The sequence below is a fragment of the Cupressus sempervirens genome, chromosome 3 (assembly GCF_028749045.1).
Source record: "Cupressus sempervirens isolate cs-2001-9-10 chromosome 3, ASM2874904v1, whole genome shotgun sequence".
Taxonomy (NCBI): domain Eukaryota; kingdom Viridiplantae; phylum Streptophyta; class Pinopsida; order Cupressales; family Cupressaceae; genus Cupressus; species Cupressus sempervirens.
The window spans coordinates 618,828,836-618,853,566 of record NC_143120.1 but is presented as its reverse complement, the minus strand read 5'-3'; the positions used below and the strand labels follow the sequence as shown (position 1 = coordinate 618,853,566).

At 37.5% G+C, this 24,731-nt stretch overlaps 1 protein-coding gene across 4 annotated transcripts in view; it reads right to left on the bottom strand.

The window, feature by feature from the left end:
- The window catches only part of LOC149568190 (mitotic checkpoint protein BUB3.1-like), a 92,919-nt gene that overhangs the window by 46,906 nt on the left and 21,282 nt on the right, over positions 1-24,731 (bottom strand). For all 4 annotated transcript variants that reach the window (XR_016362519.1, XR_016362520.1, XM_089821194.1 and 1 more), the window contains exons 3-4: positions 11,643-11,725; positions 11,079-11,336 (exon numbers count right to left, since the gene is read on the bottom strand). Coding sequence is in view for 2 of the 4 variants with exons in the window: in XM_089821194.1 (XP_089677320.1) it covers positions 11,079-11,336; positions 11,643-11,725 (341 nt within the window). In the remaining 2 variants the exon portion in view is untranslated. The remainder of the gene's footprint in view (positions 1-11,078; positions 11,337-11,642; positions 11,726-24,731) is intronic.

The window sequence follows — 24,731 nt, the reverse complement described above, 5'->3', positions numbered from 1 at the left end:
GATAAAGCTATATGTAGGCCAGTTCCTTTCACAAGTTGAAGAACTAGATACCTAACATACCAATCAAATGACTACTGTCAAAAAAGTTGGAAGTGAAACTCTTAAGTTCCCTTTAAAGTTAATACATTTCTTCTATACATAATAAATAGGTTTTAAAGTTGAGGAACTAGATACCTGAGACAATAAATGAATAGCTAGTGCGATAGTTGTCGATTTCGATCCATGACAAGTCCACACAAAATTGGATCCTCTTGTGCCATAGTTTTTAGGTTCACCTTTGCAACAACCCTCTAACCTCTAAAAGTAGAAAATTTGGTCCACTCCGTATGTGATGTCCCGTGTCTAATTCTTAAGGTTTGAGAATGAAAAGAGAATGGGCTACCCCTAGGATTAAATCCCCTATTGTTTATTTCCAACCTGCCCTCTGAAGAACTTAATTTTACTCATAGTTAAACTGTAGGTAAATTCTGGGAAATTCTTGATACTTGATGGTTTCAAGATGTTTAAAGACCAATATATTTCCAAAACCAAGAAGAGTAAAGCAAACTTACAAATAGATTGATCAGCAAACTTGATTCAATTATATTAATTAGAATTCGAAATTTACTAAATAACATAGACGTACTAACAACCCTTAATAGACTTCCACACAACATTACATATTACAACTAAACAAGGAATTATAGATGGCACCTGGAACTGTTTAACCTCTGGTTTTGTACAATTTCCAGATAACAATGATTTTGGTCCCCTGTATGGCCACCCATGAGTTGAGCCCGACTCTTGCCAAACCATAGTCTCACTGAATGATGCCCATGCGTGACTTTGTGGTACAATTCTGTAAATCTATAAAACTGAATTGTGTGTATGTGACTTGCTTCCACAGGGATGTTAGCACTCCAACGAGGCCGACCTCAACATGTGATGCCTCAATCTTGATTACTACCAAATGGATCTCTAGTTGCACAGATTGTTATGAGAGTTGCATCCTTCAAACTCCCATTTTTGTGCTCTTCTCATTGATTCAAGTTGTTCAACCACCTGTAGATGATAAACCTGATTATTCCCCTTGTCTTGTGGTCATAGTGTCGCACATGTTGCTACTATTGAGTGAAGCTACACCCAACCTACTCACTGCTATAAGATATCGTGTGTATTCCCAAATTGAATCCAACCACACTAATCGTCACTGTCTCAGCCTCTGGATGATCGTGCCTAGTCTATTCCATCCTTCTCATGCTCACTTCAGTCTTCTCACATAACATGTATTGGATTTGGCACTCCGAGTTGAGGCTGCGTCCAACGTCCTGCTCACATCGATTGTCGTCTTGTGTGAGTGAAATGTTCAATCTACTTGCTCCCAATTCCTCTTGAAAAAGCTCCTCACTCCCAACTTCTCTACATAACATCCCAACTGACCTCCTCTACCGTTACGCACAAGCATGCACATATTGGCTGCATCAAAAGGCGTTATGGAGGGCATTTTGAACACTACCGTAGAGGGAGTTACGAATCAACTCAGGCAACCAACGATTCATTGCTAACAAATAACATGGTTTCCAACAGTATAGTTGGCAAAAAGGGACCACATCAATATCAATTTCAAGCATTACATACCCAACATGGCCTATGCGTCATCCCTTTAACTTGCACTTTTAGCATATCGGAATGCAAGATAGGCTATGCACAGCTGAGCTGGTCAAAGGGAGTAGGGGAACATGACAGTCCTCCCTTTCTGGATTTGCTTGCACTCAAGGAATTGAAGTCCAGGATGCCGAATGATCTATTCACTTTCCCACGTCACATCTTTGATGGGCAAACCCCTCCACTTGACTAAATACTCTTTGAAAAAATTGTTCCTCAACCGCTTCTCCCTTGTTTCCAACACTTCAGTTGGTACTAATTCTAACTTCCCTTCCTCGTTAAGAGGGGGTAATTCAAGTGGGCAGATCACGTGTTGTCCAAGAGCTTTCTTAAAGCAAGAAACATGAAAAATATTGTGTATTTGATTCTGTTCAGGCAGCTCCAATTCGTAGCCTACGTCTCCAAACCTCCTTAGGATCTTATAGGGTCCATAAAACTTGGGTCTGAGTTTCTCGCTGCCAATTTTCTTCAATGAGTTCTGTCTGTAAAGCCAAAGACAAAGAAACACTATATCCCCAACCTCGAAGGTTCTATCTGTCCTGTGATGATCAGCGTAGATCTTTTGCTGATTTTGGGCACATTGCAGATTTTGCTTTAGAGCTATAAGAATGTCCTCCTACACCTGTAACTATTCCTTTGCCAATGGAGTCCGACTATCAGCCAAAGTCAAGGGCTCATGACCATATAAAGCTATAAAGGGGGACATACTAATACACATGGTAGGTTGAATTATAACAATACTCGCCCAAATGTAACCATTGAACCTACACGCATTGCCCAAAAACATAGTTACAGAGATATCCTTCCACCCACTTGTTTATAATCTTTGTTTGTCCATCCGACCGGGGATGGTAGCTGGTGCTAGGGCCTAAATGAGTGCCTGCAACTCTAAATAGCTCCTAACAAAAAATGCTAAGGAACTTACTGTCTCTGTCACTAACAATGGTCTTAGGAAGACTGTGTAACTTGAAAACTTCTTGGAAGAACAATGTTGTCACCTGAGAAGTCAACCAATCAGTTGCTACGACAAAGAGATGTGCATATTTTGTTAATCTATCCAGTACTACGAATATGTTGTCCTTACCCTATACCTTTGGGAGTCCTATGATAAAATCCATGGAAATACTCGCTCATTTATGCCCAGGTACCTACAAACGCTCCAAAAACCCTATAGGATGTACGTGTTCTAATTTGTTCTATTGATAAGTTACACAAGTCATCACATGTTGAAGAACATCACTTTTCAAGCCTTTCCATGAAAATCGCTCTCTAACCTACCTGTAGGTCTTGAAGTACCCAAGGTGGCCCGTTGTTGGGCTATCATGGATGGCATGCATAATCTGCTCCTTACGTCTAGATTCAAGAACCAAATAAAATAAGTTCTTGTAGTAAATAATATCATCTATAACCTTATACATGTCATCCTAAATTTGCCGATCTATAACCTCAAAGGCAAAGGTGTTTTTGGAATACTCAACTAACAGTTGAGACCTCCAATTTGCTGAAATCTATGATATAGCACAACATGAACCATTGGATGATCTCCTTGATAAAGCATATGCAACCATGTTGGTTTTTCCCTTGATGTACTCAATATCAAATTCGTAAGCTTGTATCTTGCTGATCCACTTTTGTTGTCTTTCATTCAACTCTTTCTAAGTCAAGAAAAAATGCAAGTCGTTATGATCGGTCCTCATCATGATCTTTCAATTTTCTGCTCTCATAAGCAATAGAGTGTCTGTCCTGCATAAGCACGACACCAATCCCATCACCTTATGCGTCACACTCCAATATGAATGGTCTAGTGAAATCTGGTAGGTCTAGAACCAAGCACGTACTCATCACTTTTTTGACCTTATCAAATATCATCTCCAAATTTGTGAACAACCTAAAAGCCCCTGCTTTTGTAAGATCAATAAGCGATGCTACCAACTGTGAAAATCCCTTCACAAACCTCCTGTAGTAAGAATACAAGCCCACGAATCCCCTCAAGTCTAATACATTCTTTGGAGATGGTCAATCTAGGATAGCTTGAATCTTTTCTTGATGAACTTTGACCCCATTAGCTCTAATCACATGTATCACATTTGGATTCTTTGGAAAACAACGAGTGTTACTCAATGATCCCTAGAACATCATCCAAATGTTGCAAATGTTCCTCCCATGTCCTGCTGAAAATCAGAATGTCATCAAAGAACACCAAAACAAATTTACGCAACTGCTTATTAAATATATGGTTCATCCATGACTAGAAAGTAGCAGGTGCGTTGATGAGTTCAAAGGGCATCACTAGGAACTCATTGTGGTCATAGTGGCATATGAATGCAGTATTATACACATCCTCCTCACAAATCTTAATCTGATGGTACCCAGAATGAAGGTCAATCTTTGAGAAGTAGATAGCTCCATGTAACTCATCTAAAATCTCATCAATACGGGGTACAGGATACTTCTTCTTAATGGTCCTCTTATTCAATGCCCTATAAACTATGCACATATGTAGAGTCTCATCCTTCTTAACCAAAACCACGGATGAAGCAAATGGACTAGAGCTTAGCTTTATGTGCCCCATATCAAGTAACTCCTCAATGATCCACTCTATCTCCTCCTTATAGTCTCTTGGATGACAAAAAGTTGTCTTAATAACAGGCTTGGCACCTTCCTCCAGCTCTATCAAAACATACTCAAACCCAGGGAAATATCACCAAAAACCATCTTATGCTTGTCTACTACTGACTGAACATCAATGTGATGCTATTGTCCCAAGTCAGACTTAATGGAAATAAAACAATGCGTTGCCCACTCTATATCCTTGTGTCTCAAGATGGATTCCATTCTGTGAGCTAAAACGATCCTAGGACCTCTATCAATCATTGCCCTAAGACCGGTTGCTCTCCCTTTATGAATTCAACTTGCTTCTAACCATGGTCAATAGTATATCTACCAAGAGTCTAGAGTCACTCTATGCCTAAAATAGCATTTATCCCACCTAACTCAATCACATAAAAATTTGTTGTGAGGTGTAAGTACCTAGCTGAACGTCCAGCTGAGAAACTATCCTTGAACAATTAAGATCTCCACCAGTGACCTTAACATCAAAGTGCAGAATGGGATCTACTTGTAACTTCCTTCTAGTTGCTACAGACATACTAAAGAAATTATGTGTGGTCCCTATGTCCACCAAACACACCATTTACAGCCTCTTAACCACTCCCTTGAGACGAATGAGGCTACCTGAAGGAACTCCTGAGAGAGTAGCAACTGTAGGTGGTTGATCGGGAACTTGTTTATCTACCTTTCCCAACTGGGGCTGCTCATGAACATTATCCTCCTCGCTGTACCAAATCATTTTCATCATATGAGACTACTTCGATATAATGGACCTTGCCTTTCCCTCTGCATCTATGATCCAATGCCCAAGGTTCCTTGCATGTGAAACATAAATTTTTCCTTAGCTTGTTTCTCGACTCAAAATCAGTTTTGTGTGGGTCACCCTTATTCTGATATGAGGGTTTCAAATTGCTTTTAGGCTCCTCAAAGGGAATTTTGGAAGGTTGAACCGCTAAAGATAAGCTATCCAAATCATGTGTCATTTTGATTGCATCCTGTAAAGTATTTGGTTTCAGCACTTTGATAAATCCCTTTAACCTCTCACTCAATCCTAGCACGAACAGCATTACCTTTATATTTTCAGTCATGTCTGGGACCATGATAAAAATCCTCTATAATTCATCAATGTAAGTATCCAAGGATCCACTGTGCTTGAGCTGAGCTAATTCCCTCTAGTAAACCTCTATGTCCTTCCTATCAAATCTATTGGCCCATCCAAATGCATAGCACCAAACTTGATTGCATCGCTTCAGGCATGGGTTTTATTGTAATGAAGGTATCCAATTTTTATATCCAAGCCTTGGTTGTAGTTTTTTTGCTACCATCAAATATGGGCAAGGTGGGCTTGTTCATAGCATGTTTAAGATCCATGTTTGGGGTCCTTGGCCTCCTGTCCTAGCTAACTCTCATTACTTCCCTTCACTGGTTCATCTACTGAACAAAGCCTAAAACTACCTTAACATTGTCTGGAAACAAATCTCATTCATCATATATAGCCATGACATCATCAGCTATGTCTCCTACAACTCCAGCATTAACACCCTCATAATGATGTTCAGCAAAAACTGGCATTAAGGGTCTATTTGTAGTTTGAGTGGGTGCTTCTCTACCACATGCCGACCCAACTACACTACCACCCTAATTGTGATGGCTTTGGGGTCTTCTAGGCCCACTATTCATCTAATGAATAGCTTGCATGAGTTGCTATTGAATGCTAGTAACCTGATTTTGTTCTTCCCTTAGAGCCCTTAAAGTTTCCCTTGCTTTTCTATTTGTTTCCTCAACGGCATTTGGAACCCTTTCAGCCATTAAATGTACTCCAATGATCTCATAAGTTGTTTTTCCCTCAAGAATTTGTGGAGGTCTCCAAATTCCACACATTTCTCTATTGTACTAGCACATTCAAGAAAAAAAAAATTCCACAAGGCAACAGGTTTGCTGCTCTGTTACTAATGTGATGTCCCCTGTATGATTCTTCGGGTTTGAGAATGAAAAGAGAATGGGCTACCCCTGGGATTAAATCCCCTGTTGTCTATTTTCAACCTACCCTCTGAAGAACTTAATTTCCATCACAATCAAACTGTAGGTAAATTTTGGGAAGTTCTTGATAGTTGATGGTTTTAAGGTGTTTAAAGACCAATATATTTACAGAGCCAAGAAAAGAACAGCGAACTTACAAATAGATTGATCACCAAACATGATTCAAATATATTAATAAAAATTCGAAATTTACCAAATAACATAGACTTCCTAACAACCCTTAATAGACTTCCACACAACACTACATATTATAATTGAACAAGGAATTATCGATGGCACCTGGGACTATTTGACACCCGGTTCTATACAATTTCCAAATAATAGTAATTTTGGTCCTCTATATGGCCACCCGTGAGTTGAGCCCGACTCTTGCTAAATTGTTATCTCATTGAATGATGCCCATGTATGACTTCGTGGTATAGTTGTGGAAATGTATACAATTGAACTATGCGTATGTGACTTCGTGGCATAGTTATGGAAATGTATAAAATTGAACTATGCGTATGTGACTTGCTTTCACGGGGATGTTAGCACTCCAATGAGCCCGATGTCAACATGCAATGCCTCAAGTAATCTGGATTACTACCAAACAGAAGTCTAGATGCAATGATTGTTGAGAGTTGCATCCTTCAAACTCCCATTTGTGTGCTATTCTCATTGATTCAAGTTGTTCAACTGCCTGTTGATGATAAACCTGATTGTTCCCCTTGTTCTGTTATCACAATGTCGCCCTGGTTGCTACTATCAAGTGAAGCTACACTCGACTTGCTCACTGTTGTAAGATATCGTGTGTATTCCCAGATTGAAGCCAACCACACTAGTCATCACTATCTCAACCTCTACATGATCGTGCCTAGTCTATTCCACCGTTCTTGTGCTCACTTCAATCTTTTCACATAACATGTATCATATTTGATACTCCAGGATGGAGCTACGTCCAACCTCCTGCTCACATGGATTGTCATCCTATTTGAGTGAAAAGTCCAATCTACTTATGTCGTATCCCTATTTTAAGATAGAATTTTAATAATAATTAGATAATACAATGTTATTAAATAAATAATGAAGTTATATTAAAACTAATAGTAAAATATAAAACAAGGAAATAATAATTGTTTAATCTATATTATTAATACAATAATATTTAGTATGATATTTTAAATTATTTAAAAATAGTAAAATTTCAATGAGTAAAGAAAGAAATAAAATTAAATACAAGAGACAATATTGTAGAAAGTATGTTAACTTTCTAAATAGAATTTAATAATAAATAAAATAAACACGGATAAGTAAGTAAATAAATGATATAACATAGAATAATATAAATTAACTAAATCTAATGAAAAGTCAAGAGATGTTTAACAAATAGACATGACTCCTTAAAATTAAGATATAAAAGAGAGGAGAGTTTATTTTATAGAGTAGAAAAAAAGGAAGAGAAGAGGAGAGGAGTTCAAAAGGGAAAATTGAGGAAAGTAATATGAAGAAAATAAGAAAGTGACTTTCTGAAAAGGCATCAATGATATTGGAAGGATGCGAACCTTTGAAAGCGTTATAATTATGAACAATTGTGACTCTTCAAAAATATTTTGATTATAAAGTATTGGGACTTTCCCAAAGGATTACATAACTATGAAGTGTTGTAACCATAGTTCCAAGAATCACGGCGATTCATGCGATTCACACAATTCGGCGATTCGATTCAAGCCAAACGATTTTTTGTGAATCGGTGAATCGAATCAGCGATAAAGGGTTTATGAAATAAGTTACTCACTAAATTTCAAGGGTTTTTTTAATTTTCCGATTCATGGCCGATTCGATTCCGATTCATGGCTGATTCACGATTTGATTCGGCCTTGCCGATTTCGATCCGATTCCGATTCTTGTTACTTTGGTTGTAACTTTTCAAAGGATTTTTATTATGAAAGGTTGTGACTCTTGGAAAAGAAGAAATGAAAAAGCATATTTTTTCCTTTCCTTATAATTAGAAAACGAAGAATTTAAGAAAGTAAATATAAAGTTGAGATAATTTAGGAGTAATTCATTGAAGGGTCAACTAAGGATAGAGCCACATGGACTAAGAAAAGAAGAAGGTAAGAAAGATATGTTTACGGATTATATTTATTTAATTATGTTTATGACTTTATTTATATCAATGGATCATACTTGTGGATAATATTGTGTTAACCTATGGGGTTAGCACCATGGATATTAATGAGACTCAAAGCATGGAGCATGTGAGATATTAAGATCTCCATCGTCCGCCATGGCCTAGAATCAATGTGAACTTGAAGAATGGAGCATGTGAGATATTAAGATCTCCATTGTCCGCCATGGCTGAGAATCAATGTGAACTCGAAGCATGGAGCATGTGAGATATTAAAATCTCCGTTGTCTGTCATGGCCAAGAATTGATATTGAAGCATGGAGCATGGAGATATTAAGATCTCCATTGTCCACCATAGCCAATAATCGTTGTGCCAAAATATTCTAATGTTGTCAACATATGCATATGTGAGTAGCCTTGGATAGAGGATGCCTGTCCAAGAAGAATCTTAAGGGGTGTGCTCCCGGGAAGATGGCAAGGTAGCTATGACCTAGGAAGCCCGACTTGGAGATGTCCTTAAGATTGGAGTTAAATTAGAGGGTAGAGTAATATAGTTAGTTTTGTTATTGTTGAAATTATAACCATTATTTTGCAGGAATTACTTGTCCCAAACTAACCCTAATAGTGGGGACATTACAACTTGCTCCCAAATTCCTTTTGTTCAAAAAAAATCCTCTCTCAACTTCTCTATAGAAATTCCCAACCGACTCCCTCTATCGTTACGCACAAGCATGACTATATTAGTTGTAGCAAACGACGTTATGGAGAGCATTCAAGGCATTGTTGCAAGGACTTTTATGAATCAATTATGGAAACCAATGAGTCGTTACTAACCAATACACAAGGTTGCGGGGTCACCATCCGGCAAAGGCGTAATTGGCAAAAAGGGACAGCGTCAACATCAGTTTCAAGAATTACATACTAGACATGGCCCACGCGTCATCCCATTAATATGCACTTTTAGCCTATCGGGATGCAAGATAGGTTGTGCGTGGCTGAGTTGGTCAGAGCAGGTGGGGGAACATGACAAAGTACAAACCTTCCCAGCAATCTCAAAGCCATACATCCTATCAATGCACTTGAAGAACCCCTCCTTCACCTAAAAATTCAAATAATTGGCAAATAAAAGATGTTATTTATGAAAAGATTCAGGTATCAAGATGTAAAAGACAAAAAGATGATTAAAATAAGTAGCATGATATGAATCACCTCTTCATCTTGAATCGGTGTAACTCTACCAAGCCTATGCATGTACTACTTTGGATTTAATGCATAAGCAGCCATGGGTAGGGGAGTGTTTTGGCTGTCCTATTTGCACTGAATGATAGGCCGAATGTGCTCATTGTATAATGCTAAATTGGAGTACACCACTCCAAGGCTAGGCACATCCCTATCCCCATATCTGATGAACTCCAAAACTAGAGTGATGATAGAGACTATGTATTTTGCATCACTCCAAAATACATCACTCTTCACTATATCCTTCACCCTCCTCCCCTGCTATATCATAACCATGAGTTGCAATGGCTCCAACAACTCAATCATTCTCTCAAAAAGAATGAAACAAGATGCATATTTGGTTTCAACTAGTTTCAAGAACTCCTTAGCGAAGCTGCAGAAAAGTGCATGTGAAGTGTGGTGGTTGTAGATATACATTTGCACATCTATAGCATCGTTGGTCACTCCCTTAATCTAGTCAATCTTCCCCATGTCCTTGAATGCATTGTTCATGGTATGCACAAAACATGGAGTCCATCGAATATGTTTATATGTCAATTCAATAAGCATCCTTGCAGCTTTACATACAGGTGTTGCATCAATCACCACTTGGACCACATTTTATGGCCCAATCTCCCCTATAGCTGTCTCAAGGATATCAAACTAAAAATCAGCATCCCTTCAACACCCTTCACAATCAACAACCCTGAGAAAGAATGGGCAACTCTAAAGAATCCGACCCAAATCCCTAAGAATTAGATGCATGAATTTGTTACAATTTCAAAACTCAGATATTATTCTTGAATATATTATTATTATTTTAATAGCCATGCCCCATCCTCAAAAACCCATCCCTGAAACTCAAATAAACACAACAACTATGCGAAATGGAATACACATGTTCTCTTTCTGATTATTAAATGGAAGAAGTGTCAAAAAAATATATCATATTGTTCTGTCACATATCCAATTGTTCTTTTAGAGAATTGGCTACGACCAAATAAATTATAAGAACTAATGACTTGTTTATTACAATAACTTTTAGAACCTAATTTTTAATGTTGCACTTATGCCATTATTATAAATTTGCCAGCCATCACTTCATCATTTCTTTTCTTTTTTCTAAAAGAAGGATCAAAGAGTGTTCTATGTACGCTTCTGTAAAAGAGCATAAGCCCATATTACTATATGACGTTTCTTTGTCTCGTGTATTATCAAACTAAATGCTGAACAGAAATGTCCTGTGGTTAAATTATCATGTGCTTTCATATATGTGCACATATTTAGTTTTCTGTCTGAAACCTGAATTTCATTCTCTACTAAACTTAAAAGTTTAAAATCCAATCACTTCCCCAAGTTCCTTAAACTAAAGATTGAAAACAACAAAAAATAAGCATTTGAACTGAACCAAGACAATTAATGATATTGCAAAAATCCATATTCAAGCATAGAATGTTACCTGATTTATCCTGATAGCAACAAACACAGTTAGTATTATATTTCAAAGGTGACTCTCTTTCTTGCATCGGCCCTGACATATTTCGAAGGTCATAAATATTTATTGCCACCGTGTCACTGGCCACCACCAGATGGTTGCCAAAAAGTGACATACATATCACTGCACCATGTTGCACATGTTTGTTAGATGACACTCTTCCATTTGCACGAGCGTCCCAAAACTTTAACGTCTTATCCCAACTTCCAGTCATTATGTGACCTAGATCAGAAAGCACAGTTTAATTTATTTCAAATCCCAAATAATTACAGATATTTATAGTAATTCCTGTATATGAATATGGTCAAAAGATAAATAGAAAGAACAAACTGAAAGTTGTTAGGGATTCAACTTCTTTCTTGCGGTGAGAATACACTTTTGGCAGTAAGATCTACTTTGTGTCACTTAAGTTCAACTGAATCGGCTCCATAGAGTTTAAATATAGAAAACTAATAGCTTATTTAACTACACTATCTCTAATAAACCAGCAAAATCATAAACAAATAGAAACTAAGACATTTTGCATACCTGTAGACTGTGAAAATTCAACACAGCTGACCACATTTTCATGCTTGCCCAAAATTTCTTCTGTTCCAGTGATGAAATTATGCCTGATAATTCAGAACAGTGTATAGATACCAGCATTAAGTGACTTTTGGGCATAATTATGATGAACTAAAAGAAAAGAATAGTAAAGTATGTCCCATAGAGCATTGCCAATGCCAGAGATACAATCTTAGTCAGTCACACCCTATAGACTTTCTCACCTATGAGAATGACGTCCCATGACTAGACATGTAGCTCTGGTTAATGAGACTGGTCATCACATGCTATTGTGTAGCATCACCTTGGCCAATGTTTACAAATGCAAGCACTGTTCTTTGTGCTGTCATTATCACCACCTTGCTCGTATAATTGAATCCTTACGACTCTTTCTTCTCATTGACCTTTGACGGACTTACAGTCCAATTAGGCAATAATGATCCTATGACCTTAAGAGTGGTGATTCACTGGCATTTGCAGAACATATATGGTTCTTAATTGTTCTTGACCAAACTAAGGGGAGTTCCTTCCAAACAGTTCTCAGCTGTTATAAATCATTAAGTATGATTGACATTATTTATTCCCTTCTATTTTCCCTTCCCAGGATAAGAGATGGAACACTTCCCAACTTCTACTACTTTTCATATCTTGTTTTGAGACTTAATTGATTAAGTATGATCCATTACAGTCAAATAGGAGCTTCTATGTTTCAATAAATGGCATTCTATCATAATTGAAAGATGACTTAGGGTTACATAATAAAAGAATTATTTAGCACTTCCGATTATTACAGTATTGTTCACTATTAACTTATCAAACATGATTTGGTAATTAACGAGTACTATTAAGCAAATGAGACAGCCTGACCACTGAGTTCCCCTGAGTATTGTTGACTGTAAACTGTTTCAATCTGGTAGCAAATTAGTCTGGGATAAATGGATGATATAAATTATATGCAGATTCACATCCGTGAATGGGTGTTCAGTGTTTAATCCATCCCTTCCCTCGAGGATTGATGTTATTTGGGAAGATCCTAGCGAAGGATGATGGAAATGCAATTTCGATGGTGCCTCAAAGGGTAACCCTGGTCCTTCAGGGACGAGATTTATGATTTGAGATTCAAACGGAGACCACTAGCATGCAGAGGAAAACATCTTGTGGATGACACAAACAACGTGGCGGAAGCTGAAGCTGCTCTATTGGCAATCCAAGCATCCAAGAAGCTAGGGGTCAAGAGACTGCATGTAGAAGGGGACACACGTTATCATTAATGAAATCATCAAAAAGGACATAACGGCTTGGCATTTACAGACTTACATAGATCAAATTAATGCAGAATTGGTCACTTTAGAGGATTTCATATTAATACATGTCAAGAGAAGGTAATAAAGAAGCCATAAGCCATGTCCAATTGGGCATTGAGCTTCAAACTGTATGAAACTGTACTCAGATTTTCAAGATGTAAGGATTAATGAATGAAACATTCATTCCAGTCCTTAATTTGGCCACCACCTTCTTTGCTCATAAATGCAACATACAGGCAATGGCGCTAAAGTGATGGGAGTCATGTGTGAGGTGTGCTAGAATTGACTAGTATTTACGAATGATCAAATTGGCACTTATAATAACCGCTCAGTGTATGTGCCCTCAACCTTAAAACTAGAGTGCTTAACATTGACAAGCTCAATTTGTGTTTTAAAAGACTGGAAGTGAAGGAATGGAATCGGCTTTAACCTAACTTGCACCAAACAGCAAAATCCCTTCCATAGGCATAGCAAGAAAGTCCGAATGGACAAATTGTTCAATTTTGTAGATCTCAAATTAACAGGAAGTGTGGATGTTCTGCTGGGTGAGATATTTTGTCAAGTTGAAAACCATCACAGGATAAACACGGACATTTGTTGCATGTTAATGGCATGGGCTCTGCAATTGGGTGAAGGCAAGGAATTGTCTGCTTTCTGATAGAAAAATTGGTGCCCCGAGAAGGAGGAATGGAGGGGATTTTGGCTTCCTCAATCCCTGGACATTGGATAAACCTTTATGAGAAACACAGTGGGTTAGAAAAGATCCCTGGCACTAAGTACACACCCTTTCTGTGGTGGTTTGAAGAATAATTCAGGAACAAACTGTTTTGGATGGCTAGGAAAGGGTGGTACCTTCTAAAATTGTGGTGGTGATCCAAATTTTATACGAGGACATTGCAACAATGAAGGCTCAGTCAGGCTGGACAGCAGAAGATGAGGCTCAGCTTCAAGAAAAGAGACACTTGCGCACGGAGGCTGGAAGTGAGGAGGAGGATATTTCTGAAGCTAGGATCAATGCTCTGCTGCGCAAAAAAATTCAAAGCATGGTGTCACATTGTCTCAGCTAATTTTTTTCTGCTCAATTTATGAGCATGTTCTCTGGTGTTTATACCTTCTGCTGCGATTTTGTGCATAAATGGTTTTTGTGTTGTGGTTTTTTGTTTGAAAATGTGTAACACCCCCGTAGTCTGCTGGTGTGGCTGGATGCCAATCACTACATTCACACTAGGTTTGTAATGAAGTTTAGGGAGATTGGGTGAGTTTCGTTTTGTTTCTAATAGTCTGGTTTGTCTGCTCGAGATAATTAGCAGATAAGTGGACATACTCTTCGAATCCAGGCATGACTGTAAATGTTCTTTTTGTAGGGTTACTTCTCATGGTCTTACTTCTACTGTTACAGTTAGCTGTTAATGGTCGATTGGGGTGTTTTATAGGGGTAACTGAATCAGATGGCCACTGGCTTTAGAACTTTTCTTAAGATGTAATTTTATTTCAAGTTAAATAAAAATTATCTATTACCAATTTTTTAAAAATGCAGATTCATATTCCAAAGTCAGAGTTCACATCTGAAAGACCACAAGATTGATGATATAAGTCTTCATTAAAGCGTTCCAAATCATTTATACATGCAGATTTATAGTATTGCAGACTATATGATATGCAATCCCATACTGATTTACAGAGTCATGAAAGGCCTACTGAATTCACTTCAGTTAACACAATGAAACAGTATACACAATGAAACTACTGTTTCATTTACCATAGATAATTCACATATCATTCCTATGCAGAGCATGTCTACCAATACGGCATGAGCTAATAATGCAACTCTACGATTCAAAGAATTCAATGCATAGTAATACTTATGATTGAATTGATCCAAATATCTGATACAATAAGATATGTGATGCTGATCCTTCTCCCCTAAATGTGATGGAATAACTTTGATTCCTGCTAATGCTTAAATCAAAAATGAACATAGACATTCTTCCACTCAATTGAGCAATGCATAGAAGATTTTTACATGGAGGAGGATTTTGGACAAGTTATGAATGAAAGAAACTTGTTTTGAAAATTGAATAACTTGTTTTCCTGTGTGCTTTTTTTCTGCATTTCAGACTTGAACTCAATTTGTATGGTCTGTACGAGCTAAGTACAACTCTACACTCATGTGGGAGAGATAGTGATCTGTCCTACCTTCCATTTGCAAATGGTTTCATTTAAATGCATTGAATATTGGTTATGGCCATTCTTCTTATGACTGCTCTAAACCCTACCCAGGGTTTCCAGTAGCCATTTTTAATTGATAACTTGACCTTCCAGCATTGGAAACTCATGAAAACCTGTGGGGGTCTGTATACATTTGTCCATAATTCCCAAAAAGGAGAGAAGCTGATATTTGCTTGTTTGTAGAAGTTATGCATGACTGTTAATCATGGTCACAGACTTGCAGACCTAAGAAAAAACTAAGGGAGAGTTTGATTTTATAGGGTTTTGCTTTGGTTTGATAAGTGGAAGTATTGGTTGTGCAGACTCTAAATACATTGTGTAAGGCGTGAACAGGTCTGTTTTTGTATAGAAATATCAAGTTGAAAAAAGTACTACTGTTATGCCTATGTAAAGACAAATTTTCAGTACTAGGAATTGAGGGTTTGATGTGTTAATGCATAATATGGGTTGTTTAATTCTGGAAGCTTGTCAAATGCAAGGAAAAGGTTGTATACATCAAGATTTGAATAGAATTAGGCAACGATAACAAGTGTAAGCTCCTGATAGACTTAGTGACAAGGTGTCAAGAAATTGTGATATTGCTATCAGGATTTAACTGTGTAGTTTATAAGTCAAACACATTGATTGCCTCGGATGCATCTAAGTTGCATTGATGAGAACCATTGTGATCCTTTGTGTATATGTTTGGTTTTTAGTCCTTCCTCTACATCATTTTTGGTATTAGAGCCAATAAAGACACTAAAGACAATCAGGATCAACAATCAAGCAAGGGAAGATGCCTCCAAGAGTCAGTGCGATTGAAAGGGTGGTAGAAAGAGTAGCTGCACAACTGGGAGATGCCCTTTCTAGGGAAATGAGAGAGATGAAGATTAGCCTGAAAGCAAGACTCGTGTAGTAGAAGCCAACCAAAGAAGAGAAGTGGTCACAGGAGACATGAGTGACCAAGAAGCAGGGGTGGTTAATGCAAATCCACTCCAAGAAGAGATGTTGAAGAACTATGGTTGGAAATATTGTTGAAGGTTATCAAGAGTGAAGGACCCAAGGTAAAGATGGAACTTCCAATGCATGCAGGTAGTTTGAATGGCGAAGAACTCCTTCATTCGATAGGGGGAGTAGACAAGTAATGTGGGCTTGAGGAGCTACCTGAAGAGCAGTAGGTGAAGTTGGCTAGAACTAAGTTGAAAGCTCATGCATCCTTACGGTGGGATTTTGTACAAGACAAAAGAAAAAAGAAAGGCAAAGCCAAGATCACTTCTTGGTACAGGATGGTTGCCAAAATTAGGTGAATTCTTGCCTAGTGACTAAACCACACAATTGTATTGGAAGACACAAAACTTGAAACAAAAGGACATGGATGTGAAGGACTACATCGAAGAGTTCTACAAATTGAGCATTAGATCAAGTCATATGGAGGACGATGTTTACAAGGTTGCACAATACCTTAATGGGCTGAAGTATAGTCTACAAGATGAGTTGAGTCTCACAAGCCCTAGAACACTTAAAGAATGCCATCAACTAAACATGAAGGATGAAGATAAGTTGATAAGAAGACAAGAAAACAAAAACAAATGTAAGGGAAGGGAAGGACTTTTAGAGGAAGAGGATCGTGTAGTGGAAGAGAGCAGTAACAAAGAAGCCAAGGTGAAGAAAGTACCTCACAAGAACAAGCCTCAAGTTCAAGAGGAGGTTTTAAAGGAAGAAGGTCTAGTTCAAGAGGCATATTTGGACAAAGAGGGGGATCCAATGGCTTTACATGGAAGTGTTACAAGTGCAATAATTTTGCAGGTCATCAAGCTTGGGAGTGCCCGAAAGAACAATCAACTACCTCTTTTAGAAATGAAAAAAGGAATCAAGTTGCTCAAAGAGGAGAGGCTGAAAGTGTCAACTCTTCACCACAAAAAGAGGAGCCAAAAGTGGGGAGTCTTTGTTACAAAAACATTGATCAAGGTTCCCATGAAGGAGCCATCACAAAGAAAGTCTCTATTCAACACTATTTGTAAATGCCAAGGTAAATGTTGCCAAGTTGTCATTGATTTTGGTAGCAATAATAACTTAGTTCCAATTGAGATGGTAGAAAAGTTGAAATTGAAAAGGTTATCACGTGCTACACCTTACAAAGTCTCATGGTTGAATAAAGCGTAGACGGTGTTAGTCAATGAGCAATGCTGGGCAGAGTGCCATATATTGTAACACCGTTACTATGGATGTGTGCCGTATGCTACTTGGTAGGCCATGGCAATGTGATAGAACGACAATGCATGATGGTAGGAAGAATGTATATGTCTAAAGGACAGAGTCTCCTATACCTTAGCACCATTGAAGGAGGAAGAAAAGGACCAAAATATGGGATCAAGTGTGATGTTGGTAGAAAAGAAAGGGTCCATTAACACCATGGAGGAGTAAAAGATGGGCTTTGCAATCAAGATCAGATATCAGACTGTTATGACAGCAACAAAGATTGAAGAGTTGCCCATGGAGATCAAACAATTGCTACAGGAATATGAGAATGTAGTTGTAGATGAGCTTCCAAGTACCTTGCCACCAATGAGAGACATCAGTCATCACATTGACTTCTTACCAAAGGTCAGCTTACCTAACAAAGCAGCCTACAAAATGACACCACAGCATAATGAAGAAATTAGAAAACAAGTGCAAGAGTTACTTGCAAAGGGGTTAATCAAGGAAAGCCTTAGCACTTTGTGTGGTTTCAACTATTTTGGCACCTAAAAAAATGTCATAGTAAACTGATATTGTTGTCGTTGTTGCATTGAAAAGAGGAGATGAAAGCTCCTTATAAATATTTACAAACACAATGCATCTTAAAAAAGAAACAATCACAAACTAAAGACAAAAATAGAAACTATATTAATAAACTAAAGACTAACTAAGATGACCATTAACGAACATTACAATAGTCTAATACCCTCCCTTAATGGTCATCATCTAACTATTGTCTATTGGTCACAAATTCTTCAAATACTGAGACCCTTCATAGATCTGCAAAATGTTAATGACCAAGAAGCCAAATCCATCCAAAAAAGAACAGAAAAGGGTTCCCCCTTCTTCAAAAAGTTTTGCAAAAAGAGACAACAGCCTACCATTATCTCTGCCACTGACCCTCCCAAAATCAACAAAACATCTAATCAAAAATCATCACAAAGCATCAAACCAAAAATCATCACAAATTATCCAACCTAATGTTGGTTAATGGAGCTCTATTCCCTTGAGACAAAGAAAAACACTGAGAACAACTAGCCCGATTTGGAGGGAAAATAAGCAAACCTTCCAAACTTTGCAAATGAGCATGATGCCCCAAAATAGATTGCAAAAAGCCACATTTTTTTAGGAGATAAATCAGACACAATTTTGAGGTGAAATTTTCAATCAAACCCAAACAACAGAATCCGAGACATAGATCAAATAATACAAAGCTTCATTTTTTACGAAAAGCGGTAAAACCCAACAAATAGTTTTTGAGGAAAAATTTATAAAACCACCAATTAACTTTTGAGGAAAAAATTACAAACCCACCAGATAATTTTTAAGGCTAAAATTAAAAACCCAGTCAAAACATTTTCAAGGGGAAAACTATGAAAACAAATCAAATAATTTTTGAGGAAAAACTTATAAACCTACTATATAATTTTTATGAAAAAATTATAAACCCACAAAATAAACCTTCATGTGGCAAAACACAGGAGTTCAGAAGGTAAAACACACATGGTAAAACATGAAACTCACAAAAAGCACATGCAAGTACATTCGACCCTCAAAAATTAAAGACTTTTGCTCAAATCAAGAAATCGCACAGTCAAAACCCTCAACTAGGCTTGCGACTTTCAGCAAAAAATCTTCAAAGACAAACCACAACATTTTCATAAAATACCTCCAACGATTTTTATTTCAAAAAATCAGAAAACAAATTTCTAGATATAATTTCAAATCAGAAGATAGAATTTTTCTTCAAAAATTCACCAAATTTTATGAAATCCCATCAACCCACTTTGATACCATGTTATTGTAAATCAATGTTGTTGCATTGAAATGTTAAATAGAGAAGATGAAAGCTCGTTAAAAAGATTTACAAAGACAATATTTCTAAAAAGATCACGAACTAAAGACAACAATAGAGACTGCCTTAATAAACTAAAGACTAACTAAGATGACCATTAAACAAACATTAGAATATCTTAAGAAGAAAGGAGGTGAGTGGAGGATGTGTACTGATTCTAGGGCCATAAACTAAATTACTGACAGATATAGGTTCCCATTTCTAGGAATAGAGGACTTAATGGACTGCCTACGTGGAGCAAGATACTTTTCCAAAATAGATCTCAAGCATAGGTGCCACCAAATCAAGATCAGACAAGAGGATGAGTGGAAGACAACTTTAAAAATAAATGAGGGGCTCTATGAGTGGCTTTTTATGCCATTTGGTCTTTCAAATGCAAATAGTGTGTTCACAAGGCTTATAAATGAGGTGCTCATTTCAATTTGGTTTTGAGAAGATTACAAGAGGAAAACTTACTAATAAATTTGAAAAAAGTGTGAGTTTATGAAGATTGAATCATTGTCCTTGGTTTTGTGGTCACAAAGGGGACATTGCAGATGGATCCAAGCAAGGTAGAAGCAATCTTGAGTTGGCCTACACCCAAATCAGTTGCAGAGGTAAGAAGTTTCCATGGACTTGCACATTTTTATAGGAAATTCATCAAAAACTTCAGTCATGTGTGCGCACCATTTATAGATACCATAAAAGGGGGGAAAAGAAGGAAATGTTAGGACTGAACAAGCTGCTAAAAGTTTTCAATATCTGAAATAAAGGGTAGCAGAGAAACCTATATTGGCTTTACCTAATTTTAATAAGGTCTTTCAAACAGAGTGTGATGCAAGTGGGTATGCTATTATAGCAGTATTGAGTCATGCCCTCCAACTCATAAATAGTCAACATAAACTCAGTAAAAGGCATGTCAAGTGGGTGGAGTACCTTCACAACTTCACCTTCTCCATCAAACACGAAAGGACAGTTCAATAAAGTGGTTGATGCCATAAGTAGGAGAGCACTAATAGTCCAAGAAATTCAGTTTCAAAGTGTGGGTGTGGATGTGGATGTGCTGAAGGGTGTGTATGAAGTTGGTGCAGTTTCAAGAACATTTATGAGCATTGCAGGCAACCTAATAACAGTACCAATGACAATTGGCTTGATGACACCCTTCAAGATGGTTTGTTGTTCAAGGGAAGCCAACTTTTTGTGCCTATATGTATAATGACAGAAAACCTTATCAAAGAAAAGCATTGTGCAAGTTGAGCAGGTCATTTTGGACTTTACATCACCTTGGACAATGAAAGCAAATAGAAGTGAGCAAGTTTGTGGAGAGGTGTACGACATGTCAGAGAGCAAAGGAAGCAGTAGTAATGTAGGGTTATATAAACCTTTACCCGTTCTAAATAGGTTTGGGAATCTATTAGTGTAGATTTTGTTATGGAATTCCGAAGACACAAAGGAGCCTTGATTCAGTTTATGTTGTTGTGTCCAAAATGGCACTTCATTCCTTGTAAGAGTACCAATGATGCCTCCTACATAGAAGGTTTGTTCTTTAAGGAGATTTTGAAACTTCATGGTTTTCAATTGAGCATTGTTTCAGATAAGGACAGCAAGTTCATAGGACATTTTTGGAGGACATTGTAGAGGAAACTTGGTACCAATCTCAGTTTTAGCTCTGCCTACCACCCTCAAACTGATGGCTAAACTGAGGTGGTTGATAGGAGCTTAGCTAACCTTCTCAGATTATTTTCCAAGGCTCATCCTAATCATGGGATCTTATGTTACCTCTGGCAGAGTTTGCCTACAATCATTTGGTGAAGAGAAGCATTGGTAAGAGCCCATTTTAAGCAGTTTATGGTATGCAAAGTTGAGAAACATCAGTGATATGGATAATCTAAGTGCAGAGGGTGAGCAATTTGCCATTGTTAAGAAAGAGATCCATGAACAATTGAAGAAATAGCTGCAAACTAGTAACAAGAGATATAAACAAAGGGCAGATTTTAAAATGAGAAGGTTAACTTTCAGATTAGGGATCTTGTTATGGCACATTTCAGAAAAGAAAGGTTTCCCAGAGATGAGTATACTAAACTGAAAAAGAAGAAGATAGGTCTTTGTAGGTTTGAGCAGAAGTTTTCTCACCATGCCTATGAGATTGAGTTGCCAAGTGAAGTTGGCATCTCGTCCATGTTCAATGTTGCTGACCCAAATCTTTACAGAGGAGATGCGATGAATGTTGGAAAAGCAGATATACAGAAGCCCTGGGATGTTTCTTGGGCTCATGATCTCCCACACAACACTCCACCACAGCAACAATGCAATTTTGACAAGCAGGCAAGCAACAAGCCTAGGGGCCAACAATATTTTCAGTATTTGATCAAACAGAAACACTTACCTCCAGAGGATGCAACATGGATGACAGAGGCAGACACCCTCAAGCATGGAAGCACAGTTGAATCCCTTTCCACAGGTGGACCCTAAGTTCTTACTTTCCTCTGGGGAATATGCTGCAGGAGCATCCATGGTTGCTGCAACTTTATTCATGTTTCATTCATGTGATTGTCAGCGCAGTCATTGAGATCTGCATCAGTAGGTTACGTTAGGTGAATAAATTAGAAGCTCGAATTTCATGGTTGCCCACCAAAACTAGTTTGAATTTCCTAAGTGAACCTTTTTGGGTTCTAAGGTTTGGAATTTGTTCTCCAACCTTAATTTCAGGTTGATTAGTGTCAATAAGGTCTTTTTGGACCATCTAGGCCATGTGGGCCTGAGGTTGTGTCACAAATTGAACAAACTGTCAAAGTCACAAAAAATTTGCAAAGTTGTCATGCAAAAAAAAGTAGCAAACTTGTCATGAAAAGTGCAACTTTTGATGGAGTCAGTTGTAATCAGTTGTGGGAGTTAGAAATTGATGTAAAAGGTCTGATTATCACAAGGGAAATTTTGGAGTCCAGAATGAAAGAAACTTACTTTGAAATTTGAATAACCTGTTTTCCTGTGTTTTTTTCTGCATTTCAGACAGAAACTTGTTCTGTATGGTGCTCTGTCTTACCTTCCATCTACAAGTGGTTTCATTTAATTTCACTGAGATTTGGTTAAGTAGTCACCATTTTTGTTCCGATTGCTCTAGACCCTACCTAGGGTTTTCAGTGGCCATGTTTAATTGGTGACTCGATCTTCCACTATTGGAAACTCACAAAAACTAGTGGAAGGGTCTGGACTATGTATACATGTTGTCCATAATTCCTCAAAAGGAGAAGTTGTTATTTGCTTGTTTGCAGAAGTCATACATTACTGTTAATCACGGTCACGGAGTTGCAGACCTAAGAAAACCCTAAGGGAGAGTTTGATTTTATAATGTTTTGCTTCCATTGGATCATTGGAAACATTGGCTGTGTAGACTCTAAATACATTGTGGAAGGCTTGAGCAGGCTTGTTTTTGTATGGAAATGAACCAAGTTGAAAGTGTACTGTTGTTATACCTATGTAAAGACAAATTTGCAGTCCTTGGAATTGAGCGTTTGATGTGTTGATGCATGATATGGGTTGTTTAATTGCGAGTGATGTTCTAGATTGTGGTCAAATGCAAGGAAAACGTTTGGTTAGTCAAAATTTGAATGGAATTAGGGCAATGATAACAAGTGTGGGCTCCTAATAGACCTAGTGACAAGGCGTATAGGAATAAGCACCAAGGATACATATACATTGCATTGATGAGACCATTGTGATTCTTTGCATATTTGTCTATTTTGAAGTCCTTCGTCTACATCAGTTCAGCTGGCTCAAAATGTAATAAAGTTACTCCTTCATGCAGATGATCTCATTTTAATTATTACAACAACTAATGGTCTGAAGGAACACTTGAAGATGCTTGAAACCTTTTGCCATGATTTTGGGATGCAAGTGAACGTTAGCAAAACCAAAGTGACGATCTGTAATGCCCCTAATTTAGCAAGTTCCTAAAGCCTAAGTTTGTCAACTCATCATTGCGACCTTGATGAATTGACAATTGGTTTTGGGTGTCTTTATTGCAGATTTGCTATGTTTAGACTTACTATTTTCAGTAAATCTCTTTCGGCCAATTTCTATTCTTGGCAGGGGAGTGTTGGCAGTGATGGTTGCCTATTATTGCAATCTTGGGCTCAAGTTGAGATTACTTTGAAGAGTCATATTTATTGCATTTATAACGAGACTTTATAATTATTAAACACTTATAATTATTAATGTGCTTTATATTATAAAGCAATGTCTAAATGAAAAGTGTGTTGGAGAAGATAGGTTGCACAAAGGCATTATAAATATGGCTCTCATTTGATGAGAAAGGCATCCTTGATCATTATATTAAATTTCTTGAGCATTGTTTGAGGGTTTCTGAGTTCTGAGATTTCTTCTAGAAATTGCAATTGCAAATTGTGCTGAAGTATACAATTTGCTACTCTTCTACGGTATTTTTTGTGTCTCAGGAGATTGATTTGCTGGAGGTAATTGTGTTGATTGGTCAAGAGAATTTACTGAAGAATTCTTGCAAACCTGAAACTATATTTGAAGAGGCATGATCTGGATATTATAGCTGTTGAATACTATCTAGAAGGCAGCGATCTGATGCTACAAGCAACATTGCCCAAACCATAGGTACCTATCTTTTTTTGCAGGCTATTATTCTATGGAAAACAAACAAGTGCCCTTGAAAGGACAAATCAAAGATGCTCAATTTGCCTTTGCGTCTTTTCCAGACAAAAAGATTAGGATGACCGTCTTAGTTGCTGATGTACCAGCCTCTTATGGTATGTTACTTGGTTGCAATTTTTGCAGAGACGTAGGAGGAAAACTCAATATGGATATGACTGATGCCAGAATACCAGTTAAAGGTGTTATCCAGAAGTTGTACCCTAAAAGAGAAACAAAGTATGTGGTAGTCAAGTCCAATAATCCACATGCTCAAATTCTTTTTGAGTCATCCGGAATGGGTGATTATTACCTACATGCTGAGGAAGTATCCGAATTTGCCAAAGATTGGACTAATTCCGAAAGTTCTTCATTACTATCAAACACTGAAAGATTTGTTGATGATGTTGAAATCATAGAAGAAGATGTTATTTCTAAGGAAGGAGTTATGCTCGAAGATGATCCTATGGATTGTTTAAAAGATGAAGAAATTCTTTCCGAAAGCGATTCCACTAATTCTCTTGAAGGGAAAATCATTCTAAATGATTCTAGAGCAAGTTCGAGTAGTTCTACTACTGTTTGGATTATGGAATTTGATGGTAGTTGTGCTTCTATGGGATCTGGCACTGGAGTTGTCTTTAGTTCACCTGATGGTGAATTTTTTCCTTTTTCTTACAAATTGCAATTTCCTAGCACCAATAACACAGCTAAATATGAAGCCTTGATATTGGGGTCAAACATGGCGCATGCTAGAGGAATTCAAAATTCGCATATAAAAGGAGATGCTAAGTTGGTAGTATGTCAAGTCAAGGTTCAATATCAAGCAAGAAATGA